Source organism: Coptis chinensis, chromosome 2, assembly GCF_015680905.1.
Source record: "Coptis chinensis isolate HL-2020 chromosome 2, ASM1568090v1, whole genome shotgun sequence".
NCBI lineage: Eukaryota > Viridiplantae > Streptophyta > Magnoliopsida > Ranunculales > Ranunculaceae > Coptis > Coptis chinensis.
The window spans coordinates 106,835,461-106,855,520 of record NC_141457.1 but is presented as its reverse complement, the minus strand read 5'-3'; the positions used below and the strand labels follow the sequence as shown (position 1 = coordinate 106,855,520).

Below are 20,060 nucleotides of genomic sequence, written 5' to 3'. Positions count from 1 at the left end.
ATATTATAATTTACATATTCTATATATATTCTAACATCCCCTCAAGTCAGTATATCTATGCAAATTACAACTTGGATTAAAAAAAAAAAAGATAAAATCATTCCCTTTCAATAACTTCGAACAACCGCTGTTGAGGCGTTAAATAAACACGGTGTAAATGACCTAACCTCGAATCTTTGTACCTCGATCCATAAATCATAACACTAGTGTAGTGGCATCTTTGCTTGGCTACTACTTACTTCATTCGTTGTTATAGGCTTTCATAATATAAATTGAAAACAATAACAAAACTTGATGTGCGCTTCTTGGCTACTACTATCAATATCACCGTAAACAAAATACTATTATGGGTACTCAATAAAATACTTGGATCAAGCACTGAAAACATACGATGCGGTTGAGGCTTGATCATACTTCGAAACATACTTGCGTTTGAGGCTTGATTTTCTACACAAAACTTGTTTTAAAACGATTTGAACTTGTTTTGCGGTTTAGGCTTGGCTGCTACCAATCTTGAAGGCTGCGAGTGGGGATGTCATATTTGAAGATCGACAATAGTGGATTGCCTTGTCATGAAGAGTTAAATCAAGGCTTGTTGGAATATGGAGACATGAAAAACTCTTCCTCATAATATTCTCCTTCCTTCATATCTTTTCTCAATGTCTTCATATCTCCCTATTCCCCTACCGAGTTGGAATATACAAGTCCGTTGAAACATCAAAAGGCTTGTTATTCCGATTAAATTTATACAACCAACCAATGCCCACTTCAAAAACAATACTTCATACTCTAATTCACAAAAAATTCTAATAGAACATGCAAAACCTGACTCACGATTTGGGTCTTTTATATTTGCGAACTTAAGGAGCGAAATGGAAAGAATAATTTCTCGAGATAGAGGTCATGTGCCCTATAATACTTCAAACAAACAACTTGATCATGTTCTAGAAATCATCAATACCAATTCTGAAACAATACTAAGAAACCAATCTTGAGAAACTTGGATCTCTCTCTAGCATTCTTCAAACAAACTTTAAACACTAGCAAAATCTCAAAAAACTTATTTTAACATGGCGATGAACGATTTGAATGAATAGTAACTATGAACAAGCGATCCAATTCTCGATCTTCCTGATTGAAACTTGAATTGAGATATAAGAACTTCAAAACAGAAATCCTTCTTCTTTTGAAACTTGACTTGATATTTTATCTTGAAAATTAAAACAAACGGATTTTGATTGATTTTTTTTTTTTGGTAGTAACACTCATCCCTATACGTGATATCCTCGTGGTGATCTTGGGAGCCCAAATCTTGTGATTTTTTATTAGGGTTAAAAGTTGAACGCCACATCACTTAATCTAAAAACATAATAATAGGCTAATGGATGTCAATTATAGTTTGGTTTCCAATTATCAAGCTATTCATAGCTAACAAAGATAGCTGACTCTCCATCAAATGTACGCATATATATACTTTTCAAATTCCCTGTAACTAGAAGGATCAACGACAAGAAGTGAATGAAAAGTTTTGGAATATTTGGGAGATGGATTGTGACATGGTGTCTCATCAGTCATCATCGCCAAAGATCAGACCTGGGCGTTGAAAATTGGATGGGCCTCATTTTGGACCCTGTCCACGAGTGTTATGGGCTGGATTATTGAACCGGGTCTTTAACCTGTTCACTCCACAATCTCTGCCTCAACTCTTTGTTTGTGCTCGATTTGATTAAACCTTGAATCTTCCAACTTCAATTCTACTGATCTGGAGCTGTACCTCTCTCTCTCTCTATCTATAGTCTAACCGCTTGAATCCAGTCAGGTATGGAATGTTATTTTGGTATTATCACCATTTATTGATGAAACCCTAAGTTATTTACTATTTTTTATATTTTAGGGACTGGTTGTTTAAGCACTGTAGTAACATTCATTTTGTTAGATTATGTTTCTAACCCGCCTGTATTATTATTAATTTTTCTGAAAAATATTGATTGGGATTGTCTTGAAATTGAAGTGGTGAAACATAAATGGGTCTGTGGACATTGTTGGAAGGATTACTGCTTCTTGCAAATGCATTAGCAATACTGAATGAGGAGCGGTTCCTTGCTCCTAGAGGATGGAGCTTTGCAGAAGTGCCTCCAGGTACAGCAAAATCGCTCAAGGGGCAGCTCATAGGACTCATTTATGCAACCCAGTACTTGAGACTTCCCCTCATACTTCTCAATGCCATTACAATTGTTGTGAAGCTGGTGTCTGGGTAAGGTTTCTAGTGAAAGAGGTTTTTGTAGCATTGGCATGTTTCGTGTTGGATGTGTTTGTTTTGTGGTTAAGGTAGACTAGAACGATAGTGTATTTTCTTGTGTTTCAGCTTTGAGAGTCAAGTTCCATCCTCTGTATCATGGACAAAATTGAACAACTTACTTGTTCAGACTTTAGATCATCTGTATCATGAGGGGTGTTTTATTGTTTTACACGCGCTTGGCTTGAAACAGGATCACTGCACATTTCTTTGCAAAGTTATACACTTTTCAAGTACTGAAAGCATATCTGAAGACAAATTTTTTACTTTCTGTAAAGTTGTGTCTATAAGATCTGTTCTTTCCAAGTGGTAGTCTCTGTGTATACTTAGGACTTTCAGAACGAGTTGTAATGACATTATTCTTCCACTCATTCTCAACACAGTGGAGCATTGACAAGTTTCAACTAGTATATCATAGATTTCAAGGCATATTTTGTTGGATGCATGATCCAGATGGGAAGTTAAAGATGATCTAGGATCCCACGGATGGTTCACATTGTAGGGCTTTGTTCCAAACACAGCCTAAAGTGATAAGTGCCTATCATTGAAGTTGAAACTTTCTCGGGTACTAGATCAGATTCTGAATGTGGGTTCTTAGATAATAAGTTATCGGATGATATTGAACAAGGAAATCTTATATATTCCTTGCCTGTGTGTATGAAGCCTTGTGACTTTGTAAGTTAAAAAATGTGGCATTTAGGTGGAAAGGGCATAGCTTTGGCCTCACAGAAACAAGTACACAAACATTGTGAGGCTTAACCACCAGTGTTTTGAAGCTTTACCATAAGCACTTCCTTGCCTAATCCCAAAATGATGTTCAAGGCAATACTGCTAACTGATGCAGTGCTTTTCCAACATGAAAGCAAGCCCTTTAAAGTTTAATCCACCACAGCTGAAGTAGAAACGTGCTTATGCAGTTATGTTGCTTTATAATGAACTACGCTTGCTAGAGTATGCAATGTTGTGCAATGTTGCTTTTATAATGAACTACGCTTGATGGCGCTTAACTCATCTTCAAGCTTACTTTCGTATGACAAGGACACCAAGAGGTAGCACAGTCATCATTATGCTTGCGGGGGCCAAGACAAGATTATGTTAAAGAAGATAATACTTCTCACGATTGAGCTTGTGGTCGCCCCATAACAGGATATGTGCTTTGAAGTAAGCTATCTACTGGTGTAAAGTTGTAAACAAAACATGTTCACATATTTGAATGCATTATCCCACTCATCATTAAGAGTGAGAGCCATCACACGGTAGGTATGTATACTGACACATGCTCATCTTCTTGGAGAACATTTTCTTCGGTCATGTTAAAGATCGCAATCTTTAAAATCTAGCACCCATATAGCAAATAAGCAAACAAATGCTTGGGATACCCATATTCCGAAGCATGGCCAAGGCGTACATAAGATTGTCAGAGGTCAGGAATCCTTGGTAATTCCATTTGTTAAGCCATAATTAATCCTAAACTTTATCTGATCTGTGGACTGTTGATTTTTCTATCATTATGGAAGTATTATCTTAACTTTTGAATTAGATTCTCAGATCAGATCTGCCCTCTTGATTGTAACTGGGCATTCATCCATTTTACTGGGACAAACTAACTTAAAGTAGATAAACAAAGGAATGTGTTTATCAAAAATAACAAAATATGAAAAAACGAAAATATGGATCAAAATGACCAAATGTATTTATTTACAAAAAAATGCGTTTACAAAAGAGATGGTATTTAAGTACTAGTAAACATTTACCCAAAAAAAAAAAAGTACTAGTACACATATAGGTACATAACCAGTGTGCTTCCGGGTCCAATTTGCTGGAATCCGGCCTTTTCCCCATGGAAGGTTTCTGTTGAGGTTTCAGCAATGGCCAACCATATGAAGTGCATGTTATCATAAAACATTCCTTTTGCGTGCTTCATTGTTGGGGTCTCCACATAAATATGTATATACACTTACTGTTTAAACCTGTAAGATAACTTCTGTCTTTGAGCTTTCTTCTATAGTCATGTTGCCTTGAGACTGGTTAGAGTGCTTGACAGCAATGCAAACGCCATAAAGGTATGTACATAACAACAAGTGAGACTAGATGAATTCACAAATTTTCAAAAGCTAGGGCTCCACAAAGGTGCTGCTGCTGATTTTGCCGCTTGAAATTGGAGTAGCAGCTCTTATGATAGTACTCTGTACAAAGGCTACCATCTGCATATAGGATGATCCTTGTGATAAGTCCATGAGATAAGTAGTAACAGAAAATAGCTATCTAAATTAATTTTAAGAAGACAAGTAGCCAACTAGGGAAGAAATCATCAACTAAACTACAACTGCCAATGCAAATCTGGTGAGCGGTAAAGATCCGGAAGTTGTATTAATATGCTCTTAAGTCTGAATTGCAGTTGTAGGCCAAAATCTTAACCACTGCAGCAACCTACTGAATCAAACCTCTACACACTGCATTCAAGTACTCACCATTGCAAATCCAGTGCACATTATACTGAATCCTGGGAAATGAAATGGTGCTCTTTCTGACAGGAACAACGCTGGAGAAGGGAGTGATTTGTTATTAGTTAAAAATCAGTTACCAAATCCGAAGAAAGAAGAAAGTATATAATAAAGCACGTACCTGTTAGAGGAGTGAAAGTTAGGGGAGAGACAATGTTTGCAAAAGAACACATGCCAGAAATGCAGCCTTGACCCTTCCCCTGAGATTAGTTTCAATATTTTCTAAAGACTTAGCAGATGCGGCATCATTTTTATTTATTTAGTTATTTATTTCTAGTTCCAAGAATAATGCACAAGAAAGGATGTTAAGTAGCAAAAATGACAGAAATACTGTAAGAGGTGAAGCAACCACTACCACTACCACTACCACTACCACTACCACTCTATAGGTACAAAACTAGCAGATTGTCCAACGATTGTTGTTACTCGTTACCTTTGAGCATGACCTTGTAAAACTCATCACAATTTTTTATTTCATATTCTAATATCAGATAGGAGCAAGTTTTAGTAGCTACAGTGCAACATAAATTAAAGTTATAGTGCCACCTATAAGCTAGTCCTCAACAGGAAAAATTACCTGCTCTTCAGGGCCAACTTGTTTTGATGCAATGCTCCTTATCTGCACAACACAAACCGATAAAGAACAACAAATTTCTACTGAAATAAAATTTACGATGATATACCAAGTAAATAACTTACACATGGTGGCCCAAAGACAGCCAAGACAGAAATACTACTAGCAAGATAGGGTACCTGCGAGTTCCAATATTAAAGAAATTAAGCTTTAGAAACAGGTTTCAACCTCAGCTGCCAGATATAAGAAACAAAGAATTGGTTATAAATGAGAACTTAGATAAGATTTATTCTTATATAAGACATATTTAGTCGTATTATAAATAAGTAAATGATGAAAATATGTACATGACATACAGAAAGGGTAAATTTAGCAAAGAAGCATAGTTGCTCAGAAATAATAAAGTAGCTTTACGATTGAGTTTCAAAGAGCAATACCCAAGCTGACCACGAAACACTATAGAGAAATATCTGCATCGTTAGAGAAAAATAATCAACATCTCTAAACTCCAAACTTACTTAGACATACATACACTCAATATGAAGGCGTATGCAAATGAGTGAGAAGAGTAATTACATTTGCACAGGCTGCAAAGAGTCCTATCCTAAGCAATTTCACCTCGTCTAAACAAGGTGCTAACATAGGCATGAGCAACAGCTGCAGAGTGAATAAATTCAAGTGTTAGCTTGTTAAACTGCAAACTAAGTTAGTGCAAGTATTACAAAGTTACAAATAACAAAATAAGAAAGTTTGTAAATTTACTTGTGAAATCGCTCCTGCAAGCCCAGCTATCAGCATCAAGTCAGCGAATTGGTCCTTGTTAAACTGGAACTGTGCCTTTAAATAGAACTGCACCATGCAAATATAAACCATCAGTAGGTCCAGACAATCTAAGCATCTCTTTGGGAACAACACATATTATACAGAGGTATCAAACATATGAGTAAGACTGCTAAAAGTTGTGTTCAAGTTTGAAGTCCACGGAGAGAGAGGGTACCAACAAAGAAGCATGAAGACCACTCTCTGCAAGACTGCTAAAAAATGCCACAACGGCTGCTTGCGTAAACGTCAAGCTGCACAATGAGTTTAATTAACAAAGTCAGATACTCATTATCGTGATTGCATCAGAACCCAAATCCTAAAACCCAAAGTTCTATAATCCAAAGAAAACAAGTTCACTTAAAAATGTAACAGAACTAGAAGAGAAAATTGAGAATTTACCTACTACTTAACAACTGCACCATATCAGTAACAGATGGAATTTTTTTACCAGTTCGCATCTTTGGACACGAATTACCATCAGCAGAACTAAGTTTAGCATGGTCCTTAGTGTTGGATAACAATGGTGAAGTAGCATCAATTATTTTTTGATAACCCGAATCCACCAAGAAAGTTTTCATGTACACTGTTGCTAGCACCGCTACAAACGCAGAAACCTGCAATATAAGATGTTGTAAAAATTTAGAATTGAAGTGGTGAGAATTTAAATAAGAGAATTGAGTGGAGAAATGGCGGGAAAACCTGGAAAGTGGATGAAGTGGAGAGAAAACGTGCGCTTAAAGTTCCACAAACAAAAGCAGAGGAACCAACCCCTGCTAACATCCCAAAGGCTGCTGCTCTTCGGCCTTCTTCAATGTGGTCTGCCTGCAAATTATAGCCCAAGCCCAACGGGTGAGCCCAGCATCTATGTTCTTGGAGTAGAAGGAAAGATATAAAACCCGTGAGATTGGAGTGGCGTATGAGGAATTGAGGATTGAGGAATATTTTACCACATAAGCAAGCGAAAGGCATTGAACGCTTCCCTCACAGAACATTGCTGTTAGTAACTTTATTAGGTAGTACCCATAGAAATAGTACTTGGTTCTTCTATACGCCAATATAGCTGCAACCATGTTAAAAGTCAAAACCATTCTGAAATATCAACATCAAGCGAATCTAAATTCATCAGTTGCCCTATAGTCTATATACATGTTTGGTGGTTCGTAAGTTGTTGTCATTAGGAAATAGGGTGCACATTTACAATTGGGCTCTCAGTGAATGTATGCTAAGATAAGCATAATGTTTATTGCAACGTGGAGCCCAATATTCAGCGCGCCCTCGTGAAAAAAATGCTCTGTCTTTTAATCTCATCTTTTAATCTGGGTTGAGAACTTTAAATTATATAGGAAGACTGCGTAGGAATTTTCTTTCACCACTAAATGTCAAATTTTACTCTTTGATGATAGGTTATGAAAATTCCTCTTGTATGCTATAATGACATGGAAGTTCTCCACTAACAAGTGTGTTTAACTTATAAATCCAACGAAAATTTCCCTTCAACAAAATCAAATACAGCGCCTATTCATTGAGTTGATACCTGATCAAGGTAGATCGACCTAGAAAATAAAGAAAAACGACTCATATAAGCATTGCTATTTTAGTATTTCTTCCTGATAACTGAGTGGGGGTTGCATTACAAGAAACCTTATATAGAAGCATAAAACAACGGGAATGTTCAAAATAAAGTGATTGTATTACTTTACCAAAGGGAAAAGCAATATAAAGACTACCACTATTGATCAGGTTGAATGTTGGCATATTTTCAAGGTGCTTTTGGCAATTGAAATATGTGGATCACTCTTGGCGAACCTTGTGAGACCTATTCCGTGTATGCAAAAGGTACTGCATAATTTCAAGATGCTTACACATAGTAGAAAATTATTATGTAACAAGCGAAAACAAATTCTGATTCTTTCGATTATATGTGTTGAGAAACTGCGATCGTTCAGTGGTTCGGCAGAGCTTATGCGTAGAATTGTACTTATATTGTTGTGGAAAAAACCCTCCTAATGGCGTTGCAGAGCTTAAGCGTAGAATTGTATTTTTATTAAAAATGTCATAAACCTTGCAATTTTGCAAACCACTATTTTATATTGTACAAGCGTCATTTTATGATTGCGTCAATTATTATACAATTTGATTTTTTTTTTAAATATTTTTGAGTAGGTAGTGCCATCCATATTTGCATAGTATAATTAGCTGTTTTTTTTTAAAATTTTCGATAATCAATTAGCTGCTCTTATCACCACTCACCATGGCAACATAGCAACTACCATCAACTTAGTGGTTTGGTTAAACGTACCTAGAGGGACAACCGTGAGAGCCATGGGAATTGTTAGCAAAGCTTTTCTTCCGTACACATCCGAAAGATTGCCAACGACTGGCATCATCACGAGACTCCCCACCCCTGTGACCTGTACCAGCTGATTAATTTTAACAAACTGTATGTGTACGTAAATGCAAGTGGAATACCTTTTGCTAACTACAAGCATTTGTTTCTTTTCAGATTTATGTAATCACTGACAGTAACAAAATTTCTGAGATATTTAAGATAAATCCAAAAGATGATTTGTGTGTTTGGATACTCACCGAGTCACTAATTTCATCATGTTATTACTGTAGATTACATTTACTATTTTCAGAATTATAGAGGCAATTTTCAACAATCACAATAGCATAATATCTAGATAATAACCAGATTTTCCTTCACTCCGGCAAAATTTAGGCACGGCATGGAAAGGATGAGAGCCTAAAACTGGGATGCATTTTGCCCATGTTAAATTTTTTTTTTCGTAAGTTTGAATTTATGTGAATGATCAATTCTATTAATATGAGAGGAGGCTCTAGAGAGAAATAGGCAGGACACACCTAGAAATTAGGGTGGCACTCCCCCTCAGCGACATGCTGAAAATAAACACAGGTAGGCACTTTTTTATTTTTTGTGCAATTTTCACTTATAAACTGACACTATGTTAAATTGTCAATCTCTCCATAAGTTCGAACTTATGTAAAAGGTTAATTTTATTAATATGAGAGGAGACTCTGGAGAAAAATAGATGGGACACACCTAGAAATTGGGGTGGAATAATCTCAATATATAGGCCCACACGCACCATTGATCAACAGACCAAGTCTCCAAACACTAAATCTTCACCTTCTCACAACAACGACCACATACAAGAGACTTCTTTTATTGATCAAGTCAACAATAGTCCATAACCTTAACTCCTTAAATCTCTCAACCAAATACTTGTAATTTCTACATATGGGGAACGGACTTATCATGTAAATATAATATAAATACAACAGAATGAATGAACCACTGAAAGGTATATATGTGGTCTGAAACAATTATCAAAGCCTTCTTATAAGCCTTTGGCCACAACCATTTCATCCCAGTGCTCACAGGCAGTTAGGAGCAACTTGACGCAATGAGAATTTGGATCACAATGACAAACACTTGATTGTTCTGCATTAAGATTCAATTTAGCATTACTTCAACAGATGATTGATCAGGAACACTTGGTTGAGTGCAGTGAGCAAACCTTTTTGTAAGCATCTATAGAAAATATCTTAGTTTCGGGCTTCAGGGGTTAAATTCTATTGCACAGAAATACTTTTGTACGTAATGTACGCGTGCATATTGTTTTGTTGGCCACTCATATATATTGTTGATTCCAATTTTCAAGTGGCTTAATATAACAGATAATACATTAATACTCACAAAAAAATGGGATATATAGTACACTATTAAGAATTAATAATGTCTTAACCTAGTCAATATCAAGTTCAAATATACTATATGTTTACTAAATATGGTATAAAATTTAGAAACAAGGAGATGGACATTTCAGAGTTATTTGAACGTACCGCCTGTTGGAATCCACTGAGGTAAATGGCAAGAGAGCACTCGTTTTGGCCTGGGCAAAGCGCAGACATAGTAACATCTGTGATGGACGGAATCACCATGAACGTGGAAAAGCTATAGAGAAAAACAGTGACAAAGAGGTGCACCAACCCGGAAAACTCCATCTCTCAGTGTGTGTGTGTTTTCTGTGTGTGTACTTTTTCTCCCTTCTTTGCTTGTCTAAACAAGAAACCAAAGTACTAAAGGAAACTAAAACTGAAAGCAAATCCAACACAGTGGTACACTCGATCACAATACGCTTTAATTTCTCGCCTAGTCATTTTAAAGGGAGTACTACTATTTTATCTTTTTTGTTTTTGTTTTTTATAATTGAGTAGTACTAACTAACTAGGCTTTATTTGAGGAGTTAGTTTATAGCAGTTGTGTATATATATGACTCAATATTGCTTGTGCTTTCAGGTGTAACGTGTGTTTGAGGGCTAAAAATAAGCGAGAATGAAGCGGGGAAGGGAGGGTAATGAGATTCCAGGTCTCTTTCTTCATTTTTCTTTGTTTTTTACCGACCAATCACCAAAGCAAAGCCCCAAAAGTATACCAAAGTTCTCTGATTGATATTTTCGCAAAAGAATGCGTCGCTTCTAAGTATGAAGTACCCTGAAGGGTGTCAATTACTAATTCCTCCTCTTCTTTCTCTTAAAAGTACCTCTTCCATCCCCTCCTATTAAAGAATAAAGAGAATACATATGGCCATATCCATATGGGCCGGTGTGATTTAAAGCAAAACTCAAGAATTGGGTTGGAACTTAGAAGAAAGAAACTATAAGATGAAAGTAGTATCCCAGATAAAAGTAGAAAAACATGACCTTAAGAATAGATTCCCCATTTTCGCTTTTCTTCAAATTCTCATAATGCCTTGGGCCTTATTTATTTATTTATTTTCAAAAGGAGAGGCACTCTTGCATTTTCAGATAATCACAAGCAAACTCCTTACATTTCATAGCAATTTGCACATTGACATGTTAATAGGTTATAGGACTATAGCAGCCTGTGTCGCACGACGAAACTTATGGAGTTTGGTCGTGTATGTTGACAATGTTGTAGTCCGCTACCAGATATCAGAACGTTGCTAAGCTCAGACCTGACCATAGGTCAGTGAAGAATTGTGCAACAAAAATTAGACGGATTGATGTCTGAGTTAGTGAGCTGCAGCAAAAAGAGAATGATTTTTTTTTCTTGTAGTCATTTTCGGAATGCAAATTACATTGTAATCTCATCTAGTTCTTTTTTCCTCCCGCCTACCGTCTGAGCTCGCTGTCCATTTAGCTAGGCATGTAATTGAGAAACCATTAGGCATAAATGCCTAGGCAATTAGACAGAGCAAAGATGGAGCATGAGCTTAATTATCATCCATTGATGTGGATTCCGTCAATTTACTCTCCATTTTGAGAAAATCAATCAATAAACTACATGTGCAGTTAGCACAGATGTCCCTTCATGCATAAGTTGTATCTTGCATACTTCAGAGTTCTATGATAATAGCCTTTTCCTTTTTCAACGTTAGCTCAAGTAGAATTTTCTTTACCATACTTCAGAGTTCTATGATAATAGCCTTTTTCCTTTTCCTTTTTCAACGTTAGCTCAAGTATAGTTTTCTTTACCCATATATATTTGCGCCTTGTGCTCTTTACAACATCATAGCTCTATCTATGCAGGACAGTTGGTACGGACGGAGACAAGAAACGCCGTTAAACATGGTACTTCTTACCGTCTTTATGTATTATCATACACAGTCTGATATCAGTTTCACATTTAGTCACACAGTTCTGGAGTACAAGTCTTCCCTAAGTTAATTTTGTTGATGTACTCAAAACTCCTGGCCCATGGTGAACCGTGAACGTAATAGAAAGAAAAGTACTCAAAACAGAGAGCTGTCTTTTAGAGCTTGGAGCGGAGGGAGCTGTGTTATGTAAATAAGTTAAATTTGCTGTGCTCGGGGAAGGGAATTTTGTGTGATGTCGATGTGAAGTCTTCTTTTTATCTTTCGTCATATTTGTGGTTATGTATGAAATCTGATAAGAATCAACTTGATAAGAAGCTACAATGTAGAAGTATATATATTAGGCATTTAGGATTTAAACTTGTAGTTTCAAAGATGAAGGAATAAGTGATAATGAGTTTTTAAGAAAGGGCAAAACATTGGGCCTCTTTGTAGAAGAACTAGGAAAAGGTAGCTATACTGCTATACCTTGATTCGAATACCAATTAATCTGTCACCGACGACAAGAAATAATCCCCAAATTCACAAACCAAAGATCACGTGTAACGCAATGTAAAACAGAACATTCAACTATAGTTACATCAGAAAATGCAGTCGTTACGTACTGAAATACATACTTGCATATGCATTAGAGAACTTGACTGCGTACTTCAATTTAAAACAGTAACGATTATATAACAGAATGAATAAAAACTCAACCCAGGGAAAAGATAACCATGAAGAATGCTGATGTTAGGTGCAAATTTGAAAGTATTGACTGGCATAAGTATAACAGTACGTATAAACACTTTTTGGGAGCAAATTAAAGGAACCTGTGGCCGGGGCCGGCATGCTCTCAGGGTCCAAGCACTCTCCAGAGCAAACGGTGTAAAGGATAAACCATTGAGAAAGAAACACAGAATAGTGATTTTTCCTCGAATGAAATAAAAACTTGCTCTTGATTCCGCGTTGGGTTTTGTAATTCCAGATGGGAGAGAATCAGAGAATAGTCTAGGAGGTAAATCGATTTGTTTGTTTGGGTTCGTGATTCATGTTTGAGTTTGGTTTCAACTTGGAAGAAACTGAAAGGTAGACGAAGAATAAGTTTCAACAAATTAAGTCAGGGCCCATTCTGTATCTGGGGATCTGGGCTGGACTTTCAAAGACTTGGGGTGTGTTTGATTTTCACACAATTCACAGTAGAGAATTTCCAAAGAAATTGTGAATGAAATCTATTAGGCCTGGGCTACCACGAGAATATCCTCATAAGAATGAGGATTTCAAGACTGTTGGATGTATGATTCAACGGTCTGAAAATCAAAAATAAAAATATGATTCAACGGTCTGAAAATCAAAAATAAAAATGAGGATCACACATCCAACTGTCTCGAATCTCGTCCCATTGAGAATATCCTGGATAAACTAACTCAATCTATTAACATGGGGTGACGGGATTTGGCCATCTTGATCGTGACATTTGTTATAAGAGTTAAGATGGGTCTTTGCTTGAAATATTGAATATTTGAATCACACAATCAGCATGTGAATATGTGATCGCCTTCATTGTTGACCGTGCACACTAGGCAGAATTAGATGCCTGCATTCTTTAATGCACAAGGAAATCGGATCACTCAGAAATTGAAACAAGTACATGGGATCATTCAAAAAGTTGCGTGCCTTGTTTACAATTGTTTGTCTCTCTAACAACAGTTTAACCAAACTTACGAAATTAAGGGGCTAATTGTTTTTTTGGGTTAAGTTATAAGAGGGTTTTATAAGACCATGTATTATAATATGGTCTTATAAAGTGGTTTGTTTTTTATTTTAAATTCATCTTATAAGCACTTGTAAAAATAGAAAAAATAAATACATGACATTTTATAGATGGTTATTTGACAAATATAATCCTACTTTACATCACATTTAACTTGAATATATTAATTTGAAACAAACGTATAGTTTAATTTTCGGTTTCAAATCAATTTTGATAATTAGAATATCGATTTTAGGAAACTACTTTAATTGGCGGTGGTGGTGGTAGTGGAGGTGATAATATTGGTTTTAATAGTACGGTGATGGTGGTGGTAGTAGGTGGTAGATGTCTTAATAGTAGTAGTCTTAAGTGGTGGATGTAATAAGACGCGTGATAGTAGTGGATATAGTCTTAATAAGACGCGGTGGTGGTGATGGTGGTGGTGGTAGTAGTAGTGGTGGTTTTAATAGCATAGTGGTGGTGGTGGTGGTAATAGTCTTAATAGTATGGTAGTAGTGGTGGTGGAGGTAATGATGGTGGTGGTGGTATTGGTAGCAGTGATAGTGGTGGTTTTAATAATTTGGTGGTGGCTAGGATAATAAAATTATTTAGAAAATAAGATAATGAAAAAGGAAGAAGAGATAAATGATGCTAGGGATATATGGACGGGAGTGTTTGAGTCATTTTTCAAGTTATAAGATTTATAAAATTGGAGTCTTTTATAAGACATTTTTAGTAGAATGTCTCTTATAAGAGACAAAAAACAAACCAAAAAAATGTCCAAAATCATTGGGCCACATCTTATAAGAGACAAAAACAAATGGCCCCTAAATATACAATGATGGACTGATAGTAGAGCTGCAGTGGCAGCAGATCCTTCACCTCGGACTCTATAGTAGTAACATCTAAACAAAATAAAGGATTTTATTGAATTTGGTTCTTCTTATCCAGATCCCAATCAATGGTTCTTCTCTTCCACAAATTAATCTACTTCCATTGCTCCAAAATACAGTAGTGCCAAGGATTGCATTGATTCTGTCGACTGTTCCTCATGGCTTTGGGGAACTTACTCAACTTAGTAATTGTTGTTAATTAGGACCGGTAAAAACAGAAACTAGCCTGAAACATCGAAAACTAAGTCGGCTGTACTGGGAGTTTTGTCTAGACCATATGAAAAGGAAATTTCTTCGAATGATCCATGACCATAGTACCACTCCCTAAAAATACTATAGTAGGACTCTTGCAATGGCTAGGACTTGATTGTGTAATTAGCTAGACAAAATATATTTTTGACTCTACGTGGATTCGTTGATTTTGAATTTAGTGGCCTGCTTTGATAAGTGTACGTTATTTGAGCCTTTGAGGCAACGAATCACAAATACCATATGCAGAGACCCCATAGTGTCACATTCCCCATAGTGTCACATTCTTGTGAAATGCATACTTTACACATACTAGAAGAAGAAGAACAATGAAAAGATCAACCTAACAATTCCCATTCTATGAAGCAATTTGGGGCCATATACTGGATGTGGATAGAGTGACTAATTAGGTGGTTTGCAATTAAAGCCTTAATTAGGTAGTTAAAAATTGAAATTGAATTCCAACTCCAACTAGCAACATAATAATATTAAAATGATGGAATTTCTAAAAAATTGCTATGAACCATAATGTGATTGATCAAACTCTTCAATTTCCAATATAAATTGCAAAATTTACACATAACATTCATGTAAATGTGTAATGTAACAACTAACATCCAAAATGGACACTTGAATTTACAAAATTTTCACATGGTACATACCCTTCGTATTGTATTTCTACAAAAGAATAGGAAAATTAACAGTAATCAATCAGCAAGATATCTAAATAACTATGGTTTACCCCTACCATTCAATTGAAGAGGTTTAGGTGGATTCATGGTTCTTCTTTTCCACAAATTAATCTCCTTCCTTGGCTCTAAAGCTACTCTACCTACACCTCCACTACCTATCAATATTGGCGCTGAGTGGGCAATAAAAACTTCATCTTCTTCATCACTGTCTTCTCTTTCCGAATAATATTTCCAATCGAAATCAGCTAACGCGTCTCTACCGCTCGTAAACTGCTTCATTTGACAGAGAGATGGTGCTCTATCAGGAAGTGGTGGCTTTTTAGCTGAAGCATCAGATTTCCTACCAGGTTTAGCCGCACTACTGAAGATGTTACGGAGAGACGAAACCGACCGCTTTGGCTTCTTCTTTTCTTCGCGTACAGGCGGTGTGATAGGTTTCGATACAGCATCGTTGGTTTTCTTCTTGTGCTTAATTTGCCCCATACATGAAATTTTTGGTGAAGTAGGTTCTTGTGCATCGAAAGTTCTTCCACTTTTCGACTTCATTCGTGCTTCAACTGGAATCATCGGTGGTCTTAAAGGACCGGAAAATCCTTTGCCACCATTGTTTGCCTTGACTTTGTTTAGATTCTCTGTCCTTTTATCTCTCCCAGGACTAAAAGGAGGATTGTGAAATGAAACAGAAGCTGTTTTTGGTAGAAATGAGAATATCTTGTTTTTAGATTTTGTTGTCTTCTCCATAGGAGTATTAGTTCTTTGCTAATTCAATCTCCTTTTCTCTTGCTCTTCTTCTTCTATTCTTAATTCAAGATTGTACTAAAATGTTTCGAAGGTTTTAAAGGAAATTGTTTTGGATTTGGTCAAGGTTGGTTGGATGAGGACTTAGTGTTTTCGATACTTGTAATGCGATACACGAGAATGACGAGAGAGAAAAGGTATTGGCGAAGACTAGTTATAAAAACAGGGAGAATGGACGTTGGGTACGCCCACCAAAATTTAATATGTGGCCGCTTTAATACTGCTTTTTGTCATTTTGTTATTAGATTAGAATAGGATGTGATTAAATTCCAGAAAGGATGTTGTACAACTTGTATCCCATCTACCCCATGGAAAATCATTTACCATTAGAAAATGAAAAAGAAATTGTTCAATTTTTTATTGAGGAAATGCCGATATGCGACCTATTCATGTTGTATACTTGTTCCAGTGTCACTGTTGCTCCTGGCTAAAATGCGAAGTTGTGTTCGGTTTGGTGCGTACAAACTAAGATTGAGAAACAAATATAAGTATTTAGTATTGGATGTTAGTCATGTTACTGAGGCTTTTTTTCACCCCATGTATCATTGTAATAACTATCAAGTTATCAATCACTACAAATTGATTTTTGAAATTTGAGATAGAACCAGAAAACATGTGTTAATCTGTAGTCGGTACTCCGTACACTATGCGATCTGAAGACAACAAGGCCTGGACAAATTTGAACTGATTCATTTATATAATATATATAGTGAGCAGTGGCCTTAAAGGTGGGCGTTGGAAGTAGCCGACTTTGGATACTAGGTTCACTATTTTGACCTTTAAATAAGTTCTGCTAAGTCAGATACTGAGATACAACTTGAGTGAAAAAGATATTGCAACAGATGCATTTATTTGAAGAGGTTTGAAAGTAAAGAATATGAAAATTAGAAGAAAAAAAAGCATTAATGTTTTTGGATTGAGGTCTCTTTTGGATTACCTAGTAAACGTTACACCAGTTTACTGACGTGTGAAACTCATCGTGTATCTGTAAAATAGGATGTTTTCTTCGTTATTGTTGGACCTTGAATTTCAATTTTGAACAATTCTTCGTATACCATTTCTTAACAATTTCTCCTGAAGTTTTGTTTTCACAATTTAAACGAGTAGATAAAGGACTGTTTCTACTGGTAAGTTATGTCGATAGTTGACTACTGGTAATACAAACATCGTATGAGCACATTAATTAATTTATTTTTAAAATTACCATTTCACATATTCACCACAGCTAGATTCATCGAAAATACCAGCAGTCAAATATTGCTTCAGAGCTGAAACTATCCAGCTTATTCTGGAGCCAAATCACATAACCAACATTGTTAAGAGATTTGAAAGAGAAATAAAAGAAATTGCCCAAGTAGGTTCACAATACTGTATAATTGAAACGGGTTTATCTTCTGCCAATTCAATTATCAATTTTTTCGAATTAAAGCGAGAACGAGCTTCATGTTGTCAAATGCAGTACGCGGATTAATTTTTAGTCGGTGCGTATCTGGAACAGCACCTATAAGTCAAAGCATGCACCGATTTGAAGTCATGATTTATGCACGTGTTTATAAGTTGTAAATTTTAGTCACTCTTTCAGTAGGTGGTCAACTACTCTATATAGTAGATTCTGTGCCAAACTGTGTGTGCACTTACAGAACAAAACAAACAAAACAATTTCGTATTTGATCCCTAGTTCGTGATTTGGACTGAATTCTCGGAATAAATATGTTGGTTTTTAAGAAATTCGTTCCGGTTCAAGAGTCGAAAAATATAAAATTTCAAAATGCATTCAGAATATAGCGGAATAAGAGCCAAAATTCCGATTTTTAGATTTGTCAAAATTCCAACAATTTCATAATCTTAAACTATTTTTATCATAGTTTCGGAATCCGCCAAATTAAAATTTCTATTTGATGTTAAAATAAAGAGTACATATTCTCCTATATATGGCTTTCACATGTAAATCAAAAACAACGTATACCTTTCCAAAGATTCTATAAACACTAATTGGCAAATGGCAACTAAATGATTGGGTTATTTAGCTGTTGGCCCCACTTTATATATGGATATTAGCGTTTGGTTCTCTTAAGTTGGTTTATTCGTTTTTGGCTCTATATCCGTTAGTTGACTGGGTCAACTTTAACTGCTCGTAGTATATTTTCAAAATAACAACTTTACCCTTCACGTGAGTTACGCGTGAATCTCGTAAATACTAGTTTCGTAAAATTTCGATTTTGAAATCCAATACAGATTTCGTTTCGATGATATCGATTTAAAAGTCTACCAGCAAGTATCTATCTTACAAACATTGACTACTTGGATTAAAAGTCCACGTGGCAATCACAATCACAAGCTTAGGAGATTCACAACTATTAAACAGATCATATGACTAAATTATGTCTGGATCAATAATCATGATAAGCTTCACTGTACTCAATTCAATTCGTAGACAATATAGCTATACCTGTTGCGAGAATGCATAAGCTAGCGCCCTCTCACGCGCTGGCTTCCAGTTTGCTTTGGATCCTCAATTTCGATATGTTACTGCTCACTGTGTTATCATCCCAATCTTCCTGCAGAGGCACATCACAGGTGAGATGTTGAACTCCTACATATTCAACCAAAGTTGTCATAATAGTTTCGACTTGGGCAGTGAGGTAAATCCCTTGAAGGTGACCAAAACTTGCGTCATAATAATTTTGAACTTAAGCAATACTCATGCAGCAGCCGGAGGACTACATGAGCTGAGGGTAAGAGGAGCAATTTAGAAGAGCCAAAATGTTGTCGATATTGGCAGCGAGGGCATGTTTGAAGGTATTTAACTGCAAGAGTCACATGAGATAGAATTTGATAGAGACAATGCTCAGTGAACTTTTTCTTGGGGATGTATATGTGGTTAAGTGTTTTTCTCCTCACGTAAGGAAAACTGGTCAAGCTTTTGTTTGAGTCAATCAGTTTGGTTATGACAAGTCATCATAGTAATTAAATCTTAAGTTATTGTTAAAATTTATATGGATTTAGTTTTGCATCATGGAATAAGGTGAATAGTGTTCATTTAAGACAGCAGGAGTTGTTAGATTGGGTTACAAGGATGGTATAGATGAGATCAAATATAGTTCCTTAGATTAAATTGTGTTCTTTCAATTGTTGAGATATGGACTGTTTTGATAAAAACACGTGTCCATTACACTTACGTTAAGGGGTATTGGTATGAGATAAAATATAGTTCCTTAGATTAAATTGTGTTCTTTCGATTGTTGAGATATGGACTGTTTTGATAAAAACACGTGTCCATTACACTTAAGTTAAGGGGTATTACACTGTGTTGAGATATGGACTTTTTTAATGGCGTATTGGTAAATATTGTTAAGGGGTATTTGAGCTATTACAAAAATATAATAAGTTCATTTCACAGCAAGCACAAAATTGACCGAGTCAACTGACAGAACTAAAACCAAAAACGAATAAACCAATTTAAAAGAGCCAAATGCTAATATCTATATATAAAGTAGAGCCAAAAATTAAATAACCCTAAATGATTTTCATGGAATAATATCCATGTATAGAGAACGAGCTTCATGTTGTCATATGCAGTACGCGGATTCATTTTTAGTCGGTGCGTTGTGCGTATCTGGAACAGCACCTATAAGTCAAAGCATGCACCGATTTGAAGTAATGGTTTACGCACGTGTTTCTAAGTTGTAAATTTTAGTCACTCTTTCAGTAGGTGGTCAACTGCTCTATAGTAATTCAGTGTGCCAAACTGTGTGTGTGCACTTACAGAACAAGACAAACACAATTTCGTATTTGATACCTACTTCGTGATTTCAATGGGATTCTCGGAATAAATATTTTAGTTCTTAAGAAATTTAG

The 20,060-nt window shown here is 35.9% G+C and overlaps 3 protein-coding genes across 4 annotated transcripts; 1 reads left to right on the top strand and 2 right to left on the bottom strand.

Annotated features, from left to right (window-relative positions):
* Nucleotides 1-1,676: 1,676 nt before the first annotated feature.
* Nucleotides 1,677-2,468, top strand: LOC147520181 (uncharacterized). Its single transcript, XM_086591692.1, has 2 exons — nucleotides 1,677-1,819; nucleotides 2,012-2,468. Exon 2 carries the CDS (start codon nucleotides 2,025-2,027, stop codon nucleotides 2,256-2,258), a length of 234 nt encoding a protein of 77 aa, XP_086447818.1. The 5' UTR covers nucleotides 1,677-1,819; nucleotides 2,012-2,024; the 3' UTR covers nucleotides 2,259-2,468.
* Nucleotides 2,469-3,951: 1,483 nt separating this feature from the next.
* LOC147520180 (Major facilitator superfamily protein) lies at nucleotides 3,952-13,022 on the bottom strand. Of its 2 annotated transcripts, XM_086591690.1 has the most exons (15): nucleotides 12,651-13,022; nucleotides 10,064-10,140; nucleotides 8,496-8,607; nucleotides 7,144-7,256; nucleotides 6,896-7,018; nucleotides 6,596-6,810; nucleotides 6,372-6,447; nucleotides 6,137-6,223; nucleotides 5,951-6,031; nucleotides 5,812-5,844; nucleotides 5,500-5,553; nucleotides 5,378-5,419; nucleotides 4,922-5,000; nucleotides 4,768-4,838; nucleotides 3,952-4,500 (listed from the first exon to the last, which is right to left on the bottom strand). In XM_086591690.1, the coding sequence occupies exons 1-15, from the start codon at nucleotides 12,667-12,669 to the stop codon at nucleotides 4,411-4,413; spliced, it is 1,272 nt and encodes a 423-aa protein (XP_086447816.1). In that variant the 5' UTR covers nucleotides 12,670-13,022; the 3' UTR covers nucleotides 3,952-4,410. The 2 variants fall into 2 exon arrangements, with proteins under 2 accessions (XP_086447816.1, XP_086447815.1); XM_086591689.1 differs by lacking the exon at nucleotides 12,651-13,022 and having other exon boundaries at nucleotides 10,064-11,557.
* A 2,221-nt stretch (nucleotides 13,023-15,243) lies between these two features.
* LOC147520179 (uncharacterized protein At1g76070-like) lies at nucleotides 15,244-16,284 on the bottom strand. Its single transcript, XM_086591691.1, has one exon. The coding sequence runs from the start codon at nucleotides 16,143-16,145 to the stop codon at nucleotides 15,444-15,446; it is 702 nt and encodes a 233-aa protein (XP_086447817.1). The 5' UTR covers nucleotides 16,146-16,284; the 3' UTR covers nucleotides 15,244-15,443.
* Between the last annotated feature and the right edge of the window lie 3,776 nt (nucleotides 16,285-20,060).